We start from the raw sequence: 18,668 nt of genomic DNA on the forward strand, positions 1-18,668 counted from the left end.
GGCCCAATTCTGCATGTGACCAGTATGACCAATAGCCCTGACATTAAACAGCCCCCTTCTCAGAACAGAAACATACTCACATAAACAGCTTCTTCTCGACCACAAAGAGCTCCATGGATGTCACACTACTGAAACACTGGTTGGTTGTCAGGAAGAAGAGTACCCCAGCTCTGCGAAAGAGAGAAGGGAAACAAAAGTACTGCAGTCAATTAAACACTCTTAGATCAATTCCTACCCACTAAACTCTTTCTTCAAATAATATCTTAGGACATTAAACAACTGTTCAGGTTAAAACAGCGAGGGAAGCAAAATATGAGTCTGCACAGGTCTCTCCCCATCCCAGTGTCTCCACAGTGGTGCCCCAGGGACTCCATAGAGCACAGTTTGAAATTCACAGTCCTGTGTTGCCATGGATTAAATTGTGCCCTCCCTATGATGTAATCCTACCCCTCAAGTGATATTTAGAGGTGGCATTGTTGGAAGGTAATGAAGTTTTAATGAGGTCATGGGGGTGGGGAGCCTCAGGAGGGTATTAGTGCCCTTAGAAGAAAAATGAAAGACATCAAAGCTCTCTCTGTGCTATTCAAGGACACAGCAGGAAGGCAGGAAGCCAGAAGAGGGCCTTCATCAAAACCAAAAATGTTGGCACCCAAATCTCCAGAATTATAACAAATAAATTTCCGTTGTATAACCCACCCAGTCTGTGCTTCTTTGTTACAGTAGCCAAGGTGATGATTACACAGGCCATAAAAATGCTACCAACTTTAATTTCAACTAACAGAAACACAAGTACCATTCCCAATATATGAATGGAGAAACACCCAAATAAAACCTTCAAAAGTTTAAAAGTTCTATTAAGCACTTTGTCAAAGTTGAGTAAAGAAGAAATTAAGACATGAGGAGACAAAATGAAAGAGTGAAGGGAAACCTCTATTGATACCTAATTATATACATTCACCACACAGTCATCAGAAGAACATTCATATTTTCCTGGACATCCCACTGCCAACATGGTTTCCAATGTACTCAAAATGAAAGCCAATTGCTCGGCCGGGTGTGGCTCAGTGGTTGAGCGTCGACCCAGGAACCAAGTGGTCACAGTTCGATTTCCAGTCAGGGCACATTCCTGGGTAGCAGGATTGATCCCAGTGGGGGCATGCAGGAGGCAGCTGATTGATGATGTTTCTCTCTCATCGATGTTTCTATCTCTCTATCCCTCTCCCTCCTCTCTCTATAAAATATCAATAAAACATACTAAAAAAAAAAAAAGAAGAAAAAATAGTCAACCAGAACCCCTTAACTACTCCATGTGAAATAGAGGAAAGTTTTTTAAAAAATGAAAGCAAATCATGCTTATAAAGGAAAAATTAATTTGTGCACATATAAAAAAGGAAGACTATTAATGCCTCTCTCAGTAAAATAATTAAGGTTTCAAAAGGAAAGTACTCATTTCATCTGCACTTTGATAGAAGTATAAATTTTTTGTCAGCGTGCCAGCATCCCCGTAGCAGTGTTGGGCTTCCCTGCACACCCAAACAATTTAATTGACATTGAGGATGTGAGTAGAAACCAAAAGAGATGAAGTTGCGTATTATTTAAATTACAAAATAAAGAAAGCATATTAAAAAATGTAAACCTGAGTATACAACCCAAAAAACAAAGGGCCCATAGACACTAAGGAACTGTTTTTAACACAAATAATAATAAAAAATTATTATTATTTTAACACAGCAACAGGCTGTGTTCAAAGTAAATTTTTAAAAATGAGAGAAGCAAGTGAAAATATTTTTTTTAAAAAGTAAATATTTATACAATAATGAATAAATGAAAAATAGCCAGGACCAGTATACAAGCAGATACACACCTTGAAAGATAAAAAAAAAAAAAAAAGCCTAATATCAAAGTATTAGCTACTTCCAGAAACATGGGATATGGCAACATTCAGCTCAATTTATTGTCTTACATTTAACAGAACAATAATGTTCATAAGGATTTAAAACTACTAGATATTGAAATTCCTTTTAAATTATAAGGATTTATTTTATAATACTAAATACTTCTTGTTAAAGAATTTTAATGTATTCTAATTCTTTTCAAGCTAGTAGGCCATGTAACAGTTTGAAAAATCTGAATCCTATCTACCTCCTCAATGCAAATCAAAACATAAAAAGGAAATTAATTCACAGGGAATAAAAGAAAAAAATAGATAAACTGGACTATGTTTATCAAAGAACACTTTCAACAGAGAAGACAACCCGCAGAATGGCAGAAAATATCTATTAATTTATATCTGATAAGGGGGTTAATATTCAAAATACATAAAGAACTCTTACAGCTCAACAATAAAAATATCCAATTAAAAAATGGGCAAAGAACTTGAATAGACATTTCTCCAAAGAAGACATTTAAAAGGCCAATAACCACATGAAAGGATGCTCAGCATCACTAATCACTAGGGAAATACAATTCAAAACCACAAAGAGATAGCAATTCACTATTATTATGAAAAACAGTAAGTGGTGCCCAGGTTGGGGAGAAACTGAATCCTTGTGCACAGCTGGTAGAAATGCAAAATGGTGCAGCTGCTATAGGAAAACAGGATGGGAGTTCCTCAAAAAAACTGATAGAATTACTGAATGATCCAGAAACTCCGCTTCTGGGTATATATCCAAAAGAATTTCAAGCAGAGACTCAAATAGTTACCTGTACACCCATGCTCACAGCAGCATCAGTCACAACAGCCAAACGACAGAAACAGCCCATGTCTCCATGGACAGACAAAGGAGTGAACAAAATGTAGTGAGTAAAACAAACACACAAAATGTTACAAAGGAATATTATTCAGCCTGTAAGAGGAAGACATTATGACACATGCTACACATGGATGAGCCTTGAAGACATTATGCTAAGGAAAACAAGCCAGTCACCCAAGGACAAATGCTGTGTGGTCCACGTGTATGAGGGGCCTACAGAAGTCAAACTCAGAGCCAGGAAGCATCACGGTGGTTTCCAGGGGCTGGGGAAAGGGGGACAGGGAGCTGTTGTTCGATGGGCACAGAGACTCACTTTGGGAGTAAGTGTCCTGGAGTTGGATGGTGGCGACTGCACAACAATGTGAGTGTCACTAATGCCACCGAAGCGCACAGCTAAACCTGGACAGGAGGGTACGTTTTATGTTCTGTGCATTTTACCACCATATATATAAGAAAATAACATTTCCATGCAGCTTTCAATCCACTGATTTATCCTACTCCTCACTTTGTCCTGTACTTGTCTGAAATTCAAATTTGTAATAAAAGTTCATAACCTTGAACAAAGTAACAGTACTTTCTTAAAGTCAAGGTCCAAATGTGCTTACCTATTCTGGATTCCCGTAGAGTCATTTTTTAGGCCATAGAAAATGGCACCGATAGCCAGTCCCAGGATAACTGATACAATCATCTTTTCAAAAAGAAAAAGACAGGTTCTTGAACAAGTAGGTAACAGATGCACCTGCCGCCTCCCGCAACCACATCAAAATTACAACTAAAATATGGAACAGTCATAACTCAGAACCTCCTGGAATCTGGTTGAACAGAAGCCCCACAGCCAGGGAACTGAAAAAGCATCGAGACCGGTAGGAGGGGCGGAGACGTGGGCGGGTTGGGGCTGAATCACAGAGACGCAGCCACGGGCCCACACCCGGTGCCACAGTTTAAACCCAGGAGGGAATCTCGGCGGCAGAGGTTTCCCGGAGGAGGGAGGGGTCCCAGGCCCACACCAGGCCCCCAGCCCCACAGCAGGCCCCCAGCCCAGGGCTCCAGGGCCGGGGAGAGACGTCCCCACAACTCCGGGCTGTGAAACCAGCGGGGACTGTCCCTGAGGGTCGCAGAGGCTGCAGGAGCCCCAGCAGCTCCTCTAAGGGGCCCGCGCACGGACTCACTCGGACGCTCCCTGAGCCCAGCGCCGGGCAGCAGCCTGAAAGGACCCGGGACACACGGGGAGGAACTAACCTGCCTGAGATCCGGGCGAGAGCTGGAGGGCGGCTTCCTCCCGGGCAGAAGGGCTGGAGGAGGCCATGGCTCCTGTGGCGAGTCCTCCCCGCACACAGCCGGCAGGCAGGCGCCAGGTTTGAATCCCCAGCACCTGACTCACCTTTGGCCCCGCCCCGTGATTCCCGGAGGCCCCGCCCCTCCCCACCTGCAGCTCATCCAGGCCATTTCCGGGGGCTTTTCTGTGCAAATGGCCTCTCGAGCCTCATGCTTAGGACTTTCCTAAAATCTCTCAAACAAGCAACAGTGGGCCCCATAGGGCTTGATAAGCGGCCCCAGGCCTGGCACTAGGGGCAGCTGCACTGGCTCATAGCTGGGCCTCTCCTGGGCACCTCCACGCCCAGCACAAGTAGCAGCCAGCTACGGTTTGCTGTGTCGCTCATGCTGGGTGGCCCTGGGCAAGGCACTGGCACAGGCTGACTTTGCACCTCCCGGGAGGCCCCAGAGACAGTGCACCTGGTGGGCAGACTCAACCACGCTGGATTACAACCCTTCCACAGGCATGAGTGACACACTCAAGGGGTGCACTTGGTGAACACCAAAGCCCCACTGGAGTAAACCCTGCTCCATAGGGGTGTCTCCAGCACAGCAGCTCTTTGGCTGTAGCTGCAGCTGGTCCTCACAGCCAACTGGCCTGGGGGTCAATTCCTCCCAGGGATGCTAACAGCAACCAAGGCTCAACTACAACAGGGCAGTGCACAGAGCCCACACAGGGGAGCACCTAGAAGGCCCAGCTCAGGTGACTGGGGAGACTGAGCCACTGGACCCTACAGGACACCTACTACACAAAGCCACTCTACCAATTCCAGCAGACATAGCAGCTCGACCTGATAGAAACAAACACCTGGAAGCAGCCAAAATGTGGAGGCAAAGAAACATGTCACAAAGGAAAGAACAGAAAAATCTCCAGAAAATAAACTAAATAAAATAGAACCAAGAAAACTAACAGATACAGAGTTCAGAATTATGGTTATAAGGATGCTTAAGGGGATTAGTAAGACTATTAAAACAAATGAGACCATTGATGACATAATAAAGTACCAATCACAAATGAAGGATACACGAACTGAAATGAAGAATAATTTACAGGGAATCAACAGTAGAGCAGAGGACGACGAGAGTCAAGTCAGCAATTTGGAACATGAGGAAACAAAAAACACCCAACCACAAGAGCAAACAGCAAAAAGAAACCCGAAATATGAAGATAATGTAAGGAGCCTCTGGGACAACTTCAAGTGGCCCAACATTCCTATTATTCTGGTGCCAAAAGGGGAAGAAAGAGAGCAAGAAATTGAAAACCTATTTGAAAAAATAATTACAGAAAACTTCCCATACCTGGGGAAAGAAATAGACTTATAAGTCCAAGAAGCACAGAGAGTCCCAAACAAGAAGAACCCAAAGAGGCCCACAGCAAGACACATCATAATTAAAATGCCAAAGGTTAAAGACAGAGAATCTTAAAAGCAGTGAGAGAAAAGCAGTTAGTTACCTACAAGGGAGCACCCATATGACTGTCAGCTGATTTCTCAACAGAAACCTTGCAGGCTAGAAGGGAGTGGCAAGAAATATTCAAAGTGATAAAAACCAAGAACCTACAACCAAGATTGCTCTACCCAGCAAAGCTATCATTTAGAATTGAAGGTCAGATAAAGAGCTTCTCTGACAAGGAAAAGCTAAAGGAGTTCATCCCCACCAGACCAGTACTACATGAAATGTTGAAGGGTCTTCTCTAAGAAGAAGCTAATGAACAATAGAGTTTGACAAACTAAATAGATCCAGAGATTTGAAACATGCAACAGATGATCATATTTCGGTGGGAAGAGATTAATCAAAGAAGTTATATGCATATATGCATAACCCATGGACACAGACAATAACCGGGTGAAGGCCTGGGGTGTGGGTGGGAGCAAGGTGGAGGGGGTCATCTTGGGGGGAAAATGGGACACCTGTAATACTTTCAACAAAAAAAGATAAATTGAGAAAAAAAGAGTTTTAATTAAAGGTAAAAACTTAACACACCATTATAATAATATAGATGGCTATAATCAAATCTCTCCATTGAAAAACATCATTTAAATGGCTTATCCAAAATATTTATATTGTGAAAATATAAAATAGTATATGCTATTAGACTGCCTTCTAAATTGAAATAAAAATAATTTATCTGTGTGTTGGGGAGACTGAAGGAGAACAAAGTAGAAGATTGGAAAACCTAGATTCCTCCAGGGGCTTCCCAGGCACTGCCAGTTCAGGGTCCAGCTCGGGCTGCTAACCTGGGGATGCCACAGAGAGCAGGGGAACAGTGCTGGCATCGAGCAAAGTTGTTGGGGGAGGAAAATAAAATTCAAGTGGCTAAGAGCTCTGTCCTGAGCTCTCAACCTTTGTACTTGTGAACATGCATCATTTTAAAATACTTCAAGAGGTTCAAGTGAAAGCAGGATAGCTTTACTCTGAACATTAAAAATAAATACAATTTTAAAAGCACAATAAAACTTATAACACTTGAATTTTGTATGATAAGGAAGTAGGGGTAACCACTTTGTTTTTAATATTGATAAAATGTGTCTTAAAGACACACACAAAGAGTTAAGGATATAATTTATTTAATGTTTAAGAAAATTCTATTTACTGTACTTTTAAATTGTATTAAATATAAAAGTATAAGCAACAGTAACCGAAGAAACATAAAATATCCCACAATGTACCTTCAATGTTAAACAAACAAATCTCAGTACTACAACTGTGCAATGGTATCAGATTTGAAGTAACTTGTCAAGCGCTCTTTACACATGAGCAAACCAAGTTGGAAAGCAGGACCATGATCTGTGAAGGCTGCTTTGTGAAAACCACTGTCTGGAAAGATGATCTAAGATGGCCTTAAAAATTTCTTTGCTAATAAGACAGTAAGAAATCTCACAAAAACATCTATTACCCTTGCATATTTTAATTACCCTCAGAAAATATGTACTTCATATTGACACATCAAGCTTCTGAGTGAGTGATGATGCCTCCATCAACATGTATACAAATCTGTGTTTCACATAGTAAACTTTAAGAATATTTAGACTTTTTAAACTGGACACTCCCCATGTTTTGTTTCTTTTGCATTCAAATTTGGTATTTTATACTAACAGAGTAATGGTATTAACACTAGGATGTTTCCTAAATATTTCAAAGTTCCAGAAGTACTTTCAATGTCAATTTTCAAACATATTGGTAAAATGATTAATCCTGCAATATTTTTATGCTTTTACAAGGTGTACCTATGTTATTCTTTCTTGTATTAAAAAAACAACAACAGACAATCACTGTACAATGGAGTGGACAAGAAGACCCTACCCATGTATCTGTGTATCTGGCTTCCGGTCTGAACAGAAAAAGAAAAAAAGCAAAAAATTCCCAAAATATGTGATTGCATCTTTGTTCAAATGTGCTTACGAACATTTCTCGAGGTGAGTTCTGAGGGATGTTTATAGCCATCACTACAAAAATTAATCCATACTCAAATGTTTACCATGCTAATAGAAACAATGAATCTCCAAGAGATATAATAATAATGTTTTCCAAATTGATTTGATCAGAACACACAAAGCACTTTCAGTGAACATTAAATCTTCTTATACAGATAATCTATTCCATCTAAGATCTTCCAAATAAAACCTCTGGTAAAATGCATTATCAGAGGCAAATTGTGACTCATATAAATGACTATTTCAAACCTAAGTACAGCTGTAAGACTACAGATACAAGATTTATCAGCAGAAAGCCATAAAACGTTTTTATAGATACACGTTCAAACATTTGGAGAAGCAAATGACATACAGGCAAGTTTAAAGACCCAAAACCAGTGGTCAATAAGCTATGGCCCTCAGGCCAAACGGGACACTTCACCTGTTTTTCAGTCCATAAGATAACGATTTTTACCTTTTGTTTTAACGGTTGAAAAAAGGAGAGAAATTTATATGATATTCAAATACTAACAGATTATTTGAAACTTATATGAAATTCTGATTTCAGTGTCCATTAATAGTTTAACTGGAGCACAGCCGTGCACATTTATTTTTTACATATTAATATGATTGCTTTCTCCCTAAAATGGCAGTTGACTACATGACGCAAAGACCACACGGCGTGCAAAGCCTAAAATATGCCCTATCTGGCCCTTTATTAAAACAGGTTTGCCTACTCCTACCCTAAGCTAATATTCCATAAATCTGAGCAAGAGCTGTAACACCCCCGCCAATCAGATGCTCAGAGATACAAGGTTCTGTCTTGTTCTATGAGATTGCCAGTGCTCTGATCATTGCTGGAATTGTGTTCACTGAGGAAGCAAATAGGTTGCACATGTGACCTGGGGGTACTAGCCTTCGGTTTGCACCTGAAGGGAGTCTAGCACCAAAAGATACAGAATGGTGGTGTAGTAGAAATAGTTTCACACTCCAATCACACTCTGCCCAGAACTATAATGTGTGTGACTTGGATAAGACACCTAAAAAACACTTTTACGGGCAAGAGATATTGAAGTTATTTTCCAAGTAAAAAAAGGTGATGCATAAATCACACTGAAGAATGAACTCCACCCATTACATCGTCTCGCTGTTGAGCAATGGGTAACCAGACTGACCCGATGCACCAGACTTGTTTCCAAATGACATCAAATCCACTCTAAAAGTATAGAAATTTACTCTTGGTTGACAGTGTACAAAAGTGCTCATGTTCTGACAGAAGTGCCAAATAGCAAGTGCCAAACATGTCTGGCACAATTAGGAGAACACCTCAGATAGGGATCTAGGCTCTTAGTATTAATACTCAGAGGGCAATAGTACTAAAGTATGAAAATTATGGTGCTCATGGTAGGAAGTCAGCAATGGTTCATTAGAGCCAACTACGTACCATCTTTTAGCAGTCAACAGAAATTCCATGATCGATGATAACATTAACCACCCCAAAAGTAACTGGCTAATATCCTTAGAAATGATCACAAACAAAGTGGAAATACTAGGATTTTATACGACCGAGAGCTTGAGAATAACAGAAAAACACAAAGGAGCAACAATCAACAACTATCAACGGACCAGCCCAAAGGCGGAAAGAGCATTATTTCATCTCAATGAAGAGCAGTTTAATGTGACAGTGAACAGCCTTATTTAAGGGAAGTGGAGTCTGCTCACTACCTTTGTGTCCACGGCACATTGACTGAGGTGCCCACTGCTCTCCTGGATTAGAGCCCTAAGTGCACGAAGGTCCCTGATGAGGAGCAGCCCCGGGACACAGGCTCTGCCCGCAGACAGTGGCGGCCCCTCCCAGGTTCAGGTCACTCACTGACATCCAGCGAAGGCCTCCCTGACCACCCGATTTAAAATGCAACCAACCCTCCTTTCCCCCCCCACTTTCCATTTCCCTCCCTTCTCTCTCTCTTCCTTTCTCCTCTAACCTGCTTAAACTTTCTCCATGGCCCATTTCTCCTTCTGTCACACTATATACAGGGTGTCTCCAAAGATATATACACACTTTAACAGCTGATAGCTCCATTTTGAAAATGAAATGTATTTTAATAAACACAGCCTTTAAAATAATTCAAAGTATGTGTATACATTTTTGGGGACACCTAATTTAACAGCTGCCTCACCTTAAAAGAAAGTATGCTGCAGGAGAGCAAGGATTTTTAATTTTACCAATTTTGTTCACTGCTGTGTATAAGCTCCTAAATGCTGCACATGATCAACAGGAACTTGTTGAATAAATTAGCAAATGAACATGTGCAGCTACCAGAAAACCATAAACAGGATTAAATGATTCCTGTATTTCACCATTTTTGCAAAAGTATTTTCTCTTCAAAGATCATCTTTTACAGCCCAGCCCGTGGGGCTTAGTGGTTGAGCATCAACCTAGGAACCAGGAGGTCACGGTTTGATTCTCAGTCAGGGCACATGCACCAGTTACAGGCTCCATCCCCAGGACGGGGTGTGCAAGATGCAGCGGATCAATGACTCTCGTTATTAATGTTTCTATCGCTCTCTCCTCCCTCTCTCTCTCTGAAACCAATAAAATTATATTTTTTAAAAATGAGAAAAAAAAGATGATTACAGCTTGTCTAAATCAATAAAAATTCTGAATTAGGCAGTCCAAAAGAACTTAAATTTTTTTTCCTGTACGTAAAATTTAATTGTGTCTTATTTGTTCTACTGACTGTTTCAGAAAGGGAATAGAAAGGGGATAAATAAGTGGAAGGGTGGGTAGAAGATAACCATAATCCTAAAATAGGTTGTATCAGAATCTAATGATTTCACATGAGTATTTCACAACATAATTACAAGAATTTCTCAGGTTACCTGAGCTATAGAGGTCTGGGGATTACCCAGTAAGTTTTTGAAGGAACGCTTGGAAATCCATTTGACCTGATGACAGAAGGAGGTAGCATAGGCGATCTGCTTGAAGGCTGAGCTCTTCCTTTTCTCAACTCCTGAGAATTGATCTAACTCAGCTTTCATTTCTCTGTAGAAGGTGGAGTTGACATAAAACTCAGCTAATGTTTCTATGAGTGGCTTCTCTCTCTTGGAAGGCTCTTCAGTCTCCTTGGCTTTGGAATAAAAGTGGACAGAGGGAAACATTAACAAAATCGCGGATTTGGCCCATTTTTCTGGAACCCCTTTCTTAGATTCTTCCCTAACACCTAAATTCTAAAGCTTGAGTACAAAAATTATTACATCTGTCATCGCTTTACACATCAGAAAAATATAGTTAATTGTCCTGACTACCTCTATGCACTTATGGATACAGAAAACCCATTGACCTTTCCCAAACTATAATATTTGTATCCTGATTCTTTCTAAATAAACTTACCATAGGACCCCAGATGGGTGGCTCGGTTGGTTGGAGTGTCGTCCCGTACAACAAAAAGGTTAAGGGTTCAATTCCCAGTCAGGGCACATACCTAGGTTACGGGTTCGATCCCTGGCAGGAAACAAGCAATTGATGTTTCTCTACCTCCCCCGGTTCTCCATTCTTTCAAAATCAATAAACATATCCTCAGGTAAAGATTAAAAATAAAGTAAACCTACCATAAGAAGTTAAAATTCTTTTCTTTTTTAATTTATTTATCATCATTATTTTTTAATCCTCACTAGAGGATTTTTTAAATTGATTTTAGAGAGATAAGAGCCTGGCCAGTATGGCTCAGTTAGTTGGAGTGTCCATTCCTGTATACTGAAAGGTGGCGGGTTCAATTCCCGGTCAGGGCACATACCTAGGCTTCTGGTTCCATCCCTAGTCAGAGTGCATATGAAAACCAACTGATGTTTCTCTCTCACATTGATGTCTCTCTCCCTCTCCTTCTCCTTTCCTCTCTCTCTAAAATTAATAAGCATGGCCTCAGGTAAGGATTAAATTAAAAAAATAAAATATAAAAAGAGGAAGGGAGAGAGGGAGAGAGAGAGAGAGACATCAGTATGAGAGAGAAACATTGATTGGTGCCTCCCATATGCACCCTGACAGGAGTTTGAACCCACAACCTACATATGTGCCATGACTGGGAATCCAACCTGCCACCTTTCAGTGTACCGTACCTGATGCTCCAACCAACAGAGCCACAGCAGCCAGGGCATAAGTTGTAATTCCTAATAGAAAACCCTCGTCCTTGCTTTCTACTATGTACAAATGCATACATTGCTGTTTCTTATTTCAAAACACTATATAAACCATGAGCATAATTTTTATTATTTTATTTATTTTTAATATTATTATTATTATTTTGTTAATCTTCAAGAGGAACACGAGGATATTTTTTTCTATTGATTTTTAGAGAGAGTGGAAGGGATGGAAGAAGGGAGGAAGGGAGGGGGGGGGAGAGAGAGAGAGAGAGAGAGAGAGAAACATCAATGTGAGAAAGACACATTGACTGGTTGCCTCCTGCATGCACCCCGACTGGGGCTGAGAATTGACCTGCAACCCAGGTACATTCCCTTGACTGGAAATTGAATCTGAGACTCTCTGGTGCTCAGGCCAATGCTCTAACCACTGAATACACCGGCAAGGGCACCATGAGCATATTTTTTAAGAGAAATTCCTTTTAGAACTGTCACTATTGTATAAATGATCATTTATAAATTAAATAAAAATAAAGCACTTATGGAGAACAAAATCTGTGCTGACTGGTGCTATAGACTGAATGCTATGTCCCCTCAAAATTCATATGCTGAAACCCAATCCCCAATGTGATGGTATATGAAGGTAGGGACTTCGGGGAGTGATTAGATTGTGAAGGTGGAGCCCTTGTGAGTGAGGTTAGTGCCCTTATAAAAGACGCCCCAGGAGCCCCCTCCCCACTTCCACCATGTGTGGGCCCAACAAGGAGATGGTGGTCTACCAGGAAGCGGGGCCTCAACAGATACAACTGGTATTAGTTAAATAAATTCACAAAGCTACATTTTAATCAGCTGCCACACTGCTAAACTTCAGGCAATTCAATTAGGGGATAATCTGTGACTCTGGACAGATGCACATACCTTCATCACCTTCCTCCTCTCTGTTTAATACCACAGCAGAGGAGTCTCCATTAATGACATCCAGGAAGAAGTCTGCGGGGTTGTTATAGGGCTCACAGTGGTGACCTACAGAAGACAACACAGGTACACAAACACGATGGTCTTAGGAAATAAAGACTCACTTTCTGGGGATGCGGGAGGTGAAGCTGGGAGAGACAGAATCTAATGGCTTTCCCCTCTCTTTCTCTCTTCTCTCATTAGTTTTCTCTTTCTTTTTATGTATTTAGTCATACAATATGCCAACAATTCTATCTCCTGGCAAAAATCATACTCCAAACCAACCTTGAAAGCCCAGAAAGCCTTGCCCAACATAATTCATGATACCTGAAACAAATACCAGTATGTCCTGTGCTTACCAGTATGTATTAAAAAACATAGATATCGGTACAAGAAAATTAGAAGTTGGAAAAGAAAAAAAAGAAAAAAGCTCTAGGTAGAACTAATGCTCCTCAAAGCAAGGTAACCAGCAAAGCCAGCCCGGGGTGTGTCCTATTCTCTGGGTTCACCTACGGACTGCCAGAATGCCAGCACCCACTTTAGCAACAGGCTGCTTCTCCACCTAGTAAATTCAGGTCCAGATTATCATCTCTTATGCTGCTACAATCCCAGCATAGAGAACAAATCACCAGAGCAGCTTTCTCAAGAAAAGGTGACCAATATAACACACCTGAATGCTTTACCTTCCCTCACTTCTTGTGCCTGATTATCTAAACTCAATTTGGCCTGTAGTCTTCTCTTAGATTCATCTCCTCTAGACTCCTCAGACACATGTATGTTAAATGATAGAGTCTGAACAGAAACAAATTTTCAAAGATAGCTAGAAAATATTTAAAACTATATTTGGGGTCATGGAGCATCATCTATAATAATATCTCTATATCTCTAAAATAAAGAAGACTGCATGAGCAATTCAAAAATTAGGACTTTTCATCTGAAATACAACCAGGCAGCCCAGAGCTGTCAGAAATGTTGGCCCATTGAAGTCAGACTCAGGAGTAGCCATTCTATTGACTGGTAAGTCACTCATATCCACACAAGGATGAAATCTTCAATCAAATGTTACTACAAAATGAATCAGCATCTCCATGAAACCTCATCAAGGCAAACCCATGCAATGGAAAAATGACATAGCCTGATCTGTTATATGGTCAAGAAGACAAATGATCTCAAAAATAAAGATAAATATAAAATTAAAGAAATAAAAATAAAAAACAAACAAAAAATTCAGTTAAAAAAAGAAGACAAACTATTTGGGGGAATGAGGAGGTGTGGAGGTGAAGGGCAGTATTAGGCCTTTCAAAAAATGTTCAGTTAGACTAATAACTGATTATAAGGCCAATATATTTATTGAACTATTAGGAAAAGGGCACTAGAGTTGGGAGCAGAACAGTAGAGGCCCAGTAGAAAGAGTCCAACGCATACACAGAGTATGCATGCACGCTCAAACAGGGCAAGAAAGTGATCTAAACAACAAGCCAGTGCTGCAAAATGAGGACAAATTCTAGCACCAGACTGGAGTGGTGGAACCCATGTTATCTCTACTCGAAGATCAAGCAGTATCCCGTCTGCCCTCTTCCAGGATTCTATGAACGAAGGATCTCACTGCATGAAAAGGCAACCATACCAGCTGATGCAAAGTACCCCAAGGCCTCCTGAGCAGGACCATGGAACATTAGTCTTCCTGAGGCCAATAAGGTGAGGCTATCGAACAACTTGAAGATGGAAAAACGAGGTTGATGAATGGAGAAGATGATGGTTCGTCCCTGTTTAGACATACTAAGATAAAAGTGAGAAAACAATGAGTCATTAAACATCTGAATTTTGTACTTCTTCGCAAAAAACTTTATTCCTGCCTTTAGCACATTCCTAGTTCACCTTGATTTTCTCTTACTAACTTTTCATGCCATACTATCTCTCAGAGAGTTAGGGGACCTAGATTCAATGCTCTTATGAATAAAGTTTTTTAAAGAGTGAGTGGTCCAGAATCAACTACAACATTAATTAAAAACTCAGAATCCTGGACAGCCTTCTCAGACCTATAGGATCTAAGGAATCCATATTTTTAGCAAGGACCCAAGTAACTTGTAAGTACACTCAAGTTTGAGAACTAATTATGGACTAAATATTAAAATAATGGTTGTATTCTCATTCTCATTGACCACTGAAGCCATCAAGTCTTTAAGAATTGGTATTCATTCTTCTGTCCTATAATACTATTAACATTACTGAATACTTACCATATCTTTGTTAAATACTGTATAAATACCAATATCTGAATTTTCACAATATTGTTACAAGGCAGTCATAAGGCAATACTGACAGTACCAACAGTATTATAACCTTCATTTTATACATAAAGTCTAGAGGGTTAAGCAACTGGCCCATGATGTCACAGTTAGGAAGGGGCAGGGCTGGGATTTGTTGGCCCATTGCCAAAACATTGCTAAACTATATTTACACAGAATTTACTACACTTATGGGTCAAAGAAACAAGGCTAAAATCACTGTTCCGAAACTGTTATTAAATATATTTTATGAGAAGAATCACTTTAACTGAAGCATTTCCTAAGCACCTACTATTTGCTAGCTGAGTGTACAGGTTTGTTTGACTCAAGGAGGATCAGGCCAGTAAATCAATCATTTCAATACAATGTGGAATAAAAAGAGCTGAGAGTTCCTTGTAAGCAAAATAGGAGGCTAGAAGCCAGTCTGATGATGATATAAGATCGTGTCAAGGGGGCCAACAGGAATAAGCCACAAAGAAAAAGCGTCATCAAGGTGAAGGAAACATGGAGAACAAAGTTTCTGATGACAAGGTCTGTTCAGGAAACTGCAAGTAGTTCAGTGTCACTGCAGAGCTGAGTTGAGAGGTGAAGAGATGGGAAGCTAACAAAAGAGACTGTCAAAATATAAGCCCATGATGAATCCCTATATTCAGAAGTTGGAACTTTAGTCAGTAGGCAATAAGGAGCCAGTAAAGGACTGGAAGATGGGAAGTGGGCTGTTGTGAGGGTCTTGCTGCTCTAAGTGTGGTCTGAGCACCGATGGCATCAGGATCAGTGCCTCCCATTAGAAGTGGAGAATCTTGGGCTCCACCTCAGAGCTGCAGAATAAGAATCTGCATTTTAACAAGACCCCAGGTGATCAGTGTGCACAGTGGAGCTTGAGAAGACTGGGTTAGAGCTCCAGCATGAGGAAAGATGCTTGTGTGCTCACTAGTCCAAAACATAGTAAAGATATTTACAGTAGTCTTTGTCGATTCATCATCCCTCTAATAAACATTGTGAACATAGTTACAGATGATAAAAAATACCATGGGTATATTCTCTAGCTAAGCTTGAACCCCAGTCCCATTACTTGGCATCTTCACTTACATGTGCAATTGACATTTGAAACTCAGGATGTCTAAAATCTCAGACATCTTCCCATCTTCATGTTTCTTCTCATCCTCACATAGAGACTTGCTTACAGGAACATGGGCATCAGAGGAAGGAAGGTAAGAATAGGGAGGGAATGCCATACAAAGGTGGTGAGTCAGGCGTCTTTTTAAAAATGAGGCCTGGGAGAGGGAAGGTTCTGGGGGATGGTGAGCACAGGAAATGGCCAGAGTGATTGGTAACACTGAACAATTAAGTGAATTGGCTGCACAAGTAAATAGATATACTGAGATAATGGGAGACAGGTTTCTCACTGTCTGAAAAGTTCCAAACATGGGAAGAATGAAGACAAAAAAACAAACTCAGGTGTTAGTTTAGAATTGAAAATATTATTATAAACTCATGAAAAACTTCTTTACATAGAATGTGAACTAATATATGAGGAAAGAATGACAAAAATAGAAAATCACCACTTGGCAACCATCACACTACATGACACAGGCAGGAAGTTAGGTGGAGATTTGATGAGGAACAGAGTATTGGCATAATATCTGATTAGCTCCCCTGACAAAATACTAATCAATTACAGAGGGAAAACTAGTTATTTCACAGCAGAGATAAACATGACCAGGTGATCACGGCTAACATCACCTATGGGGGCTGGGGAAGTCATAACCATGCAGCCCCTGATGTTACACAACAGGTACACAGCATCACTTCTGTTGTATCCCTGGGAAGAATTCATGGCCTGATCTAGTCATGAGAAAACTTACGAGATGAACCCAGGTTCAGGGCCACCCGTGAAATGTACTCTCAAAGACCAGTGAGAACATGAGAGGCAAGGAAAGGTTGAAGAACTGCTCAGGCTTAGAAAAGTGTATTTCTGGAAAGATTCCTGAGACAGGAAGGAAGAAGATGCTTCAGGGCCAGCTGCTGTAGTCTAGAGGCTATGGACTGGATGGCAGCAATGGTATCAATGTGACTGCCTGGCTGGGAGGTGTGCGCAGTAAGGTGATGATACAAAAGGAGTGTCCTTAATTTTTGGAGTTACTCTCCCAAGTGTTTAGAGGTGATAGGGAATAACGTCCAAAAGAAACACTGGCGTAGGTGTAGAGGAGGAAGAGGGAGCGGAAGAGCAAAAGCAGTTAAATGCCAAGAGTTGGGGAATATAGGTAAGGGGACATGGGATTTTTTTTTTTTTTTATGCTATTTTTTTAAGTTGATTTCAAATAGAGAAGAAGGGAGAGGGAGAGAGAGAAACATCAGTGATGGGAGCGAGTCACTGATCGGCTGTCTCCTGCACACCCCCTACTGGGGATCCAGCCCACAACCTGGGAAAGTGCCCTGACCGGGAATCTAACCATGACACCCTGGTTCATAGGTCGAAGACGCTCAACCACTGAGTCAGTCAGGCAAGCAGTGCAACATGGGATTTCTTTATAATATCTTGTACCTCTTCTTTAAGACTGAAACTTTAAAAAAATTAATGAAATAAAGGTGCCAAAGAACTTAACTTTTGAAATTTCTCCTATTAACATGATCCTCCCACAGTCTTTCTTGATAAAAGGAAATGCTGTTCCTCTTACTCCATTCTTCCATTTTTCAGACCCCACATTTTAGAAGTCATACTCCCAATACTCCCTCCTCATACCCAGTTCATGAGCTAATCATATTGCTTCTATCTTCAAAGTAAATACAGAATCCACCTACTTCCCATCACCTCACACTCACTGTCCTAGTCAAAACCACAATCATATTTCAACTGAGCTCCTACAAACAGCCTCCTGACGGCTTTCTTTGCACTCACCCTTGCCCAATTGATGGTTTGGCTATTTTTTTTCCCCAGCGATGTTGAAACTAAGCATAAAAAAAGAAAGATTGGCCCTGGCTTGAGGCTCAGTGGGTTGAAGCACTGTCCTATACACCAAAATCTTGCGGGAGTGTGAAATGACACTGCTGGAATGTGAGTCTTTGAACCTTTACCAAATCAGCTTGTGTTCATTAGATTTGTCACACAGTTTTAATTTGAACATGAATAATCACTTTAAAAACTTTCAGGACAGTTTTATGTTTAAGTGTTCTGAACTATAGCATAAGTAAGACTGCTTTGCAACAGGTTTATTTATTTTTCCTTTCATGCAATTTTTTTACACATCTTTTGGTGGGTAAATGTCACCATTCCCATTGATAAACCAATGGCTGTTATTTTTAAAGGGCAAATTTCTCATTGCTTGTATTTGGGTCTGGAAAGGAGGTGACTTCTCAAATAGCCACTGTTGGGTTTTAAAAGCTGAAGTTCTAAAAGCATGTGTGGAGGAAGGGGAGGGGAAATGGCGGTGCTGTGAGAAGCAGCAGCGCCCCCGCTCCCAGCCACGGACTCGATTTCCTCCTAAAATCTTATTTAGCCAGCTTGGAAAAACCAGAGAAACATACCTGAGTGGACGGAGTGCGAGTGGGGAGCACTGAAGGAACATCAGAGAGTCCGGTAAGAGAGGGGGCGTAGGAAGGGGGATCCCCCCTGAAGCCTGTGCTGGGCTGAGCCCCGAGGCTTGGAGGCTGCAAAGCTCCCTCCCCTCGGGAGTGCGGGCGGCACCCGAAAGCGGGGACCCCACACCCGGAGCGACAAGAGGGGAAGGAGCACCCCACGTGGAGGGCAGAGGGCCCCAGGGGGGTGGGGTGCCTGTGCGGAGGGGTCAGAGCCTTCCTAGGAAACAAAG

At 41.1% G+C, this 18,668-nt stretch overlaps 1 protein-coding gene across 1 annotated transcript in view; it reads right to left on the reverse strand.

The window, feature by feature from the left end:
- Positions 1-76: 76 nt before the first annotated feature.
- Positions 77-18,668, reverse strand: part of LOC308562478 (broad substrate specificity ATP-binding cassette transporter ABCG2-like) — a gene marked incomplete at its 3' end in the record, with an annotated part of 36,923 nt that continues 18,331 nt past the window's right edge. Inside the window, exons 7-11 of the mRNA XM_081148629.1 lie at positions 14,199-14,350; positions 12,536-12,640; positions 10,364-10,611; positions 3,359-3,441; positions 77-170 (exon numbers count right to left, since the gene is read on the reverse strand). Coding sequence (XP_081004755.1) covers positions 77-170; positions 3,359-3,441; positions 10,364-10,611; positions 12,536-12,640; positions 14,199-14,350 — 682 coding nt within the window. The remainder of the gene's footprint in view (positions 171-3,358; positions 3,442-10,363; positions 10,612-12,535; positions 12,641-14,198; positions 14,351-18,668) is intronic.

This window comes from Miniopterus schreibersii (genome assembly GCF_964146895.1).
Source record: "Miniopterus schreibersii genome assembly, chromosome: 1".
Taxonomy (NCBI): Eukaryota; Metazoa; Chordata; class Mammalia; order Chiroptera; family Miniopteridae; genus Miniopterus; species Miniopterus schreibersii.